The sequence below is a fragment of the Nematolebias whitei genome, chromosome 4 (genome assembly GCF_014905685.2).
Source record: "Nematolebias whitei isolate Nwh7 chromosome 4, NemWhi1, whole genome shotgun sequence".
Classification (NCBI taxonomy): domain Eukaryota; kingdom Metazoa; phylum Chordata; class Actinopteri; order Cyprinodontiformes; family Rivulidae; genus Nematolebias; species Nematolebias whitei.
The window spans coordinates 4,319,764-4,328,143 of NC_056501.1; the positions used below are offsets into that span (position 1 = coordinate 4,319,764).

An 8,380-nucleotide genomic window follows, 5' to 3' on the forward strand; every position below is an offset into this window, starting at 1 on the left:
TATATATATATATATATATATACAAAAAGTAAAAGTATAATCAGCTCTGATATTTGTCTAAAACATATTATGTATCTCAGAGGTAGAGTTTAATGAAAATACTGTGAAACAACTCAAAGTCACAAATGTATGCATGTTCAATCAAAAAATAAATAAATAAATAATCCCCATACAATGTTAGTTTACATATTTAATAGTTGACCATAATGCAGCTTTTTGTCATTCTAACTGTTTTGTCTTTTTTTGTTGAAGTCGTACTATATTTACTTGAACTGCACATTAAAGGTCAATCTACTAGTTTATAAAAATTCAGAATAAAGTTAAAGTATAACTTAGTATAATCAACCCAGTGACTAATTAGAGGTTTTTACTGAATAAGTGCTTTTTAACTAAGGATTATTTAAAGGTAAATTACAATCTAAAAAAAATAATAAAAATTCAGTCACAAAAATTCATAAAGAATTTGTTCAAATTTGAAATATAACTTCAAAAATCTACAACAATAGCATAATCTAATATACGCTGGTGAAGATTCGCAGTCGTCCAGGACATGGTAAATCCAAAAAAAGTTAAAAACAGCACAACTGGACATCTAATATTTTCTTTGACTTAAGTACATGATTCAGTTTGTGTGTTTCAACACAGAAATTAATCTGCTAATTTGCAATCATCCGTTAAAATCTTAAAGGTAAAATATAAAAAAGTGTCTCCCTGAAACACCTGATTGAAGGCGAGGCTCCAGGAGCTCATGGATGTTTTTGCGACCACCTCCTCTCTCTGGCATGCTGAACGTGTTCTGCTTCATGGTTTGGGTCGATGCTGTCAGATCTTTAACCACCTGCATGCTGCGGCTTCAGGACGTTCAAAACTCTCCGTTTCTTCTTGTTTAGCATCAGCCGAAGCCCGCTGAACGTTCACCTGATCATTGTGTTCAGAGAGAGGCAAGCATGTGTGATGCTGAAAACGCTGCTTCTTTGATTTCTGTTTTGAAACCTCACCCGAAGGTCTAACTGCATGTTTTATATATTTAAGTTGCATTTGGGTGGGGCTGAGTTTGAACCATCAACCTGCTGTAACACTAGCGGCAGAGAGCAACACAGCTGAATTAAAGGCCACCTTTTACCATGGAAGCTTCTAAAAATGTTTTTTTTTTTTAACTAGAGAAATTGCATTTCCTGTGTAAATGCAGTGTGAATAATTATTGCTGAAGAACTTGCTGTAAAACAGCTGAAATTAGCTAAAACGTGCTAAAATATAGCTGAAATTGAAGAACAAGCCCAAGTTAGCAGAAGAAAGCAAATCACATATTTGCTGAATTTGGATTAAATGAGCAGAAATTAGCATAAAAATTACTAAATTTGCTATTAAATAAATGGCTGAAATTTGAAAAGAAAAAAAGCTGAAAAGTAGCTGAAAGGCAGAAATAAGCTTAAATTACCAGATGGAAGTGGAGAGAGCATAATTGTGCCCAATTTGGCTGAAAGAAGCAGAAATTAGCACAAAACGTGGAAATTATCTTGGACAAAAAGCAGAATTTTGAAAGGAAAATAAAAAAACAGCTGAATAGTGGCTAAAAAAGAAAACGGAAACTTAGATTACCAGAACGAAGTGGAGAGAGAGCACAATTTTGCTAAATTAGGCTGAAAAAAGTTGAAATGAGTGCAAAAAATGTGGAATTAGCTGGAAAAGCTTGAATTAGCATAAAACAGCTAAATTGTAGCTGAAATAGTTGAAACTTGCAGAAATAAGCTGAAAAGCTGAAATTAGCAGAAAGAAGTCAGTAGAAGCACAAAATGTTGTAGTTAGAAGAAAGAATCAGAAAGAAGCATAAAACAGCTGAAAAAGCAGCTGAAATTAGCTGAAAGTAGCTGATTTTTTTTTTCTTTGCAGAAAGAAGCTGAAGCAGAACAAAATGTGAAAGGAGCAGTAAAAGGTTGTAAACACATGTAAAGATTTGACGGATGAGCTCAATTCATTTTCTATGAGGAAAAAATAACAGAAAAGGCTAAATATTTCAAAAAGCTGAAGTTGCAGCAATACCAAAAGTCACAGCAGGATTGTCCTGAAAGAGCCGAACGTTTTGATTTATGATTTGTTGAAATAGCACAAAATCAGCAGAATGAGAAAAATGCTGAAAAATGTACGGAATAGTTTAAAGAACTTGGCATAATAAATATAAACAGGGTCACAATAGTGTGAATACGTCATAAACATTCACACAATTACAGACCTTGTCTTTGGTATACAGGTTTAATTCCAAAATGGTCATTTTGACCAGTTGAGGTTTGATGAGAATGTAAATAAAACAGAGAAGCAATGCTCAATACGTACCCGGGACGAAACGGACTAAGCCTTTATAAAGTCCGGTAAATGATTTTTGTCATTTTTGTTTAAAAAAATGTATAAACAGGTTTTTGGAATGAAATCTGTGCCTCACTGTTCAAAGATAAAGGAGCAGAAGTAAATGTATTCATCAGACTCATACAGTGGTTGCTCAGTTCGAGCCTCAGAGGATGCTGATGAAGCCGTTTTGCTCTCTGTCGTGTGAGTCACTCATCAGAAGCAGCCGTCTGACAAAATGATGACGATGATTTATTAATTAATTGTTTTTTCTGTCTGTGGCTGGTAATGTTGTGGTTATGTTGTGTGTTTGTTCCTGTGCTGGTAGTGTTCCCACGTATGACACAATGAACAGGTTTCCACGAGCCTCGGCTCCTCCGAGGCACATCGACTGGTGACGGAGCCGGTTCAGGTTCTGGCTCCTGAAAGGTACTGGAACGTTAAAGACTCAGATGATCTGACTCTGTTTTCATCACAGCCTCCATCCTGTCCTGCCATCGTCTTTCCTCTCTGTAATTTTTCATGTTTAATCTCTAACTTTTTTAACACGTATCTACAGCTCGTTTTTGTGCTTTTCTGCTCGCTGAAACCGCCATGCTGAGAATTATGGATGTCTATAAACGTGCAGCTCCTGACTGTCAGTGTGCTTTAGAGTTTTGAAAACTTCAACTTGTTAAAAAAACATTTGTAATCTCTGTGACAAGTTTTATTTATTTTTTTATTTCAGTCGGTGACAGCGCACTGGCGGGATCATTCTTCGTTTTAGTTTCCACCGACTGTGAAAGAAAAGTTCAGCGCAGACACACTTTGTGTTTCTGGATGTCGTTGTTTGAACCTGATGAAAAACAGAAATTATGTGAAATTTCATCATTTACACTTGGTTATGAAATTATTCATCCCTCTTAGTATTCGTTCCGTTTTTGTTGCCATGCCAACCAGGAATTTAAATGTTTTTTTTTTCTTTTAATTAAAAGCAATGCAATTATTGTGGTTAATGTAGTAAGATGGAGAGAAAAGGAAATTGGAATAAAGAACAGAAAAATAATCTGTGCATTCAGCCCCCAGAACTCAGTTCTGCATAGGCCTGTCACGATAACTAATTTTGCTGGGCGATTAATTGTCTTAGAAATTATTGCGATAAACGATAATATTGTTTGAAATTTGACAATAATATGTCATGAGAAATTTTAGAAGAAATGCTGGTTAATTTTGTGTGTAGTACCTTTTTTAACCACTGGATGGCAGTATAAGACTGTTTGAACTGAAGGATGGATAGTGAGGGAGCGAGCAGCGTATCTCTTTAAGAAAAACGGGAGGGAGGCCCCTTGACATGACATGGGCTGTGTCTCTTTCATTGTTTTCAGTTCTCAAAATGGCAGACGCTCTGTGTGGTTTGAGCTCTTTAGCATTTTTTACACAAAGCTATTAATAAAAAATCAGTAAACAAGTTTTCAACTTCTGTTTATGAAGAAAAACAACTTTTTACACAAAGGCACAAGTTTCAACCGTAAATTTTGGAGCTTCGACAAGACGGATGTTTTTCCCTGAGGTCGGCCTGTTAGCTTAACTCGTAGCTTAGCTTCACAGCTTAGCTGCTTGTAACGATCCAAAAAACACGATTTTGAACGATTAAAATAAATTCAAAGAGAAAGGGAGGGGTCAGTGAGGAGCACCGGAGTTGAGCCTTTTGTCATCCAGTGTCTTCAGTAGAAAGAGAGAGACACGAAGAAATGATAAAGCCGATAAATGAAAATGAGATTGATAATTTTCATTTATCATGCGGTTAATTGATTTATTGTTTATTGCGACAGGCCTACATAGAGACAGGTCCAGCATCGAGTCAGATTTGTCTCCGTTAACTTGGACCATCTAACTTCAATCAATCACTTTAACTTTATTGTCCATAACATTCAAATAAATGGAGATTTGTCTTTGGCATCCGGCTCATAAAAACAACACAAGTTAAAAATGTCTTCTTTTTTCTTTTTTTTTACTTTAAAAATCTTTGTTAACTCAATTAAAAACTTCTGGAGTTTTTCTCTGTTCTTCATGACTGAACTGATCCATCTGCTTCAGGTTGGATGCTGCTTGTGTCCAACAAACTTTAAATTAAATCTCAGTTGGACTGAGGTCTGGGCAGTCCAGGACCTTTAACTGGTTCTCTTTAAACACATGGAGTGTAGCTTCAGCTGTGTTTCGGCTCGTTGTCCTGCTGGAAGGTGGACCTCCGTCCCAGACTCGAGACTCTGGAAGACTCCATCAGGTTTCCATCAAGAATTTTCTCTGTATTTGCTCCATCCATCTTGTCTTTACCTCAGACCAGTTTCCCAGTTGCTGCTGATGCAAACCAATCCCACAGTATGATGCTGCCCCCACCATGCTTCACTGCTGTTATCAGAGGTTTGTGTCAGACATGCTGCTGATTTTTGGTGTCATCTGACCCCATCACTTATTTCACATTTGGGGAAGAAGTTCCAAAGAGTCCATCTTTTCTTCGTGGAGCTCAGCTCCGTGCAGCTCAAAGTGGTCCTGGGGACACGTCTGCAGCAGAGCAGCCCAGTTCCACGAGGCTTCTCTTTGACCTCCTGGATGTTCCTCTGATTAACATCCTCCCAGCTTGACCCTGGGTTTTGGTGGTTGACTCTCTTTTCTCAGGTTTGTTGTGGCACCATCTTTCCATTTCCTAATTTTGAGTTTGATGGAGCTTTGTGGAAAATTCAAGGTTCTGATCTGTTGTTCTTCGTCTCGGACCGTTGTGGAGAACTTCTGAGTCTTCATGCTGTTCTGTGACAAATCTTATTACTGTGAGGTGTTGGACTGGTGTTGATACTGGGGGGCTTTTAGAACAGATGCAGGCAACAAACTAGAAAAATGACCAAGAGGTATGATCGTTGTATAGGAGCACGGATGTGAACACTAAGGGATCAACATGTCTTGGTTACACGAGTCACTTTCATTTTAAACACGAGTAATTTATTCTGAACAAGAACATCAGATCAAACAGCAGAAAGTATTTAAATAATTCTAAAACTAACCCATTGTCTGTAACAGCTGCGTGATAAAGTACTTCTTTTACTTTAAACTCGTTGACATGCTGCACGTTAAGATCTCCTTTTCTTGATTCAAACTTAAAGAAGTCCAACTTGGTTTCACGTGTTAATGATTCTCACGGGTACATTTTCACCTTGTGACCAAATGTAACCAAACTTTGTTTTGTTCAGGGTTTGAGATTCTGTTTCTTTGTGCTGTAAAGTTTTAGTCTAAAACAATAATAATTATGTTGATAAGCAGTACAGTTACGCTCACCACATTCCTTTCTCCCTCTGAATCAAATTTATAAATCTACATAAAGTGTATATATTAAAACCCACAGCTCTTAAATATATGCAGCATTTCTTTATTGATTTTGAAGCTCTAAAAATATATATATTTTTGATTTTAAGAAGCTGCTTTTTGTTAGTTTGTTTTGTTCCTGTGAGTTTTGTAGAGCTCCGTCTTAGTTGTGGGAAAAAGACAAATACAGTTTAAAATCCACACCTGAGCTGCATAAAAACAGTCAGATATTTTAAGATCTTTTATTTCACAACACAGTCAGAGCTGCATGAACCTTCTGAGCCCTTTAATTATGATGTAAAAATAATCATGCATTTTAAAGCAATTACCTGATGTGTTTTAAAAAAAACTAAATTGATTTTGTTCTCTGTCCTGCAGTACTGTTGAACACTGGAGCTAACGTACACCCAGGTAACGTTGCATTCTTATTTTTACATTATGAGTTTTCAGTTCCAGTTCAGGTTTGGTTTATTTGTCATCAATCAAATCAACACAAGGTCAACAATACAATGAAACGCTGAGGACGAGAAGAACCTTCTCGACCCGCCAAAAAACAGCAACGACAAAAAATAAACACAAAAACAAAAACAAAAGGCCAAATGTGATAGAGAAGTAAATCTACAGCAACTGAAGATGTTTGACTGAAAGTGCCGTATCTCGTTTCAGTTATCGGATCAATAATATCCTGATCAGAACTTTTCTTGTTAGGGTGTCCCTGTAGCAGCAATTAGGACCAGGAGAAAAATCTATTTAACTTTTAAACTTTAAAGTATCTGAGCCTCATCGATGGCAGCACAGCGTCTAAATACAAACGTCTCTGTGACGGTAGTGTTGATTAAAGTAATATTTTTCCTTCACAATAAAGTTAGTAAATTTTGATTCTTGTGAGTTAAAGTGTTGGGCTTATATTGCATCCTGGCAGGAGGACTAATAGAATTTAAATAAGGAGGAGCAGAGATCACAGGTTGTAATTTTTACCTTTTTTTCATGTACAAAAGTTGTAAAATACTAAAAAAAAAAAAAAACACTCATCCAAGTATTCAGACCATTCTGAATGAACTAAATGAATTTTATCCATCCATGCATTATCTTTACCCACTTCTTCATTTCTGGGTTTGGGGGGGGTCACTGACACCCATGTCCAGCAGTCACTGTGTGAGAGGCAGGGGACACCCTGGACAGGTCTCCAGTCCATCACAGGGACACATAGAGACAATCGAGACAAACAACCATTTTCTCTCTCACCTAGGAACAATTTAGAGTCACCAGTCAGCCCAACATCCATGTTTTTAATCTGTGGGAGGAAACCAGAGGAAACCCACACATGCACGGAGAGAACGTGCAAACTCCACCCAGAAAGGCCCCTGGCTGGGATTTTAACCAGCAACCTTCTTGCTCAGAGGCAGTAGCTCTACCAACTGAATCACTTACGTATTCATGATTATATATTACATGTTCATACATCACATGCATTTTATAATAATTTGATAAAATAAGTTTGTCTCATGTTGCTAAACCAAAATGTTCAATCAGAACAGGCTTGAATTCATAGTTGAGAGTCATCCCCAATGCATACTTTATCCCCCCCCCCCCCCCCAAAAAAAAAAAATTAAAACATTTCATTTATAGCAGCAGGTGATGTGCTTTCTTTGAGTGAAGACTATTCTCACCATGAGTCAGTTTTCCATGTCTTACTTTTATGTTTTTATAAAAGTTCTGTGAGTTTCACGTCAGTACTGACTGGGACACCAAACTGTTGTCTTCAAATCTCAAAACATCAATGTTTTAATTTAAATTGAGGTTACAAATCAAAAGAACGATACAAAATGTGCCCGGCTAATGTTGGAGCTACGTGGTGAGCATCGTTTGAGGAAACTAACCAAACTTTTTTCTTGTTTTAGCTGCTTGTTTCTACATTTTGTCCAACTGGAGGACTCTCAAGCGAAGCTGGTTTCTTTACAACAAAGGAAGAACACTAAACTAAACATCCTGCAGATGTTTCCTTCAAAGATCCGCTGAACCTTCTCAGACGTTTGGCTTTGCTCCTGCATGCAGGACCTCAAACTCCTCTCCCGTCAACAGAAATCTGAGCCGGACTTCATCTGCGTTTTCTGCAGGACTGCTGCGTTCGTGTTTGTACGAAAATAAAACAAAGCTCGTAAAAAAGAACGATTCTGTCTGCGCGTTTACTGGACTGGTTCAAAACACAGGAACTGGAATCTCACTGAACATCTCCGTCCTGCGCTCAGAGCGGACGCCACACTTTAGGATAACGTCTCGCCGTGTGTCGTGGGCCTGCTGCGGAAGATGTGAGTGTTGGAGCGACGTTTTGTAAAAATACTTTCCTTTCAATGGAGCGCGTGCACATGCTGAGATGATGAACGAGAACTGGCTTGTTTGATCAGAGTGGTACGGAGATTAGTCAAGACGTTTTTGTAAGAAACACTTTAAAGACTTAAAAATTGTTTACAATAATTCACAAAAGTTAATTTTTTCTGGTTTGAAACGCGTAAAAAAAACTGCCTTTATCAGTACACTCCTTTTTAATTAGAAACAATTAAATTAAATTAGAGACTGACAGACGTGATGAGTCGGGTGTAGTTTCTTGCATTTCAAACGAAATATAAAAAAAATATACATTTGAAAATATTTTGTAGATGTTTAGCCCTTACAAAAATATAACATTTAGTTTTTTCTTTCCTCATGA

At 37.2% G+C, this 8,380-nt stretch overlaps 1 protein-coding gene and 1 long non-coding RNA gene across 2 annotated transcripts in view; both read left to right on the top strand.

The window, feature by feature from the left end:
• Positions 1-2,691, top strand: part of LOC119408355 — a 3,922-nt gene extending 1,231 nt beyond the window's left edge. The window contains exon 3 of the long non-coding RNA XR_005186733.1: positions 2,669-2,691. This is a non-coding gene — a long non-coding RNA (uncharacterized LOC119408355). The remainder of the gene's footprint in view (positions 1-2,668) is intronic.
• The window catches only part of prom1a (prominin 1a), a 50,119-nt gene extending 42,432 nt beyond the window's left edge, over positions 1-7,687 (top strand). The window contains exons 21-22 of the mRNA XM_037675472.1: positions 6,052-6,084; positions 7,575-7,687. Coding sequence (XP_037531400.1) covers positions 6,052-6,073 — 22 coding nt within the window. The 3' untranslated portion in view covers positions 6,074-6,084; positions 7,575-7,687. The remainder of the gene's footprint in view (positions 1-6,051; positions 6,085-7,574) is intronic.
• Positions 7,688-8,380: the final 693 nt, after the last annotated feature.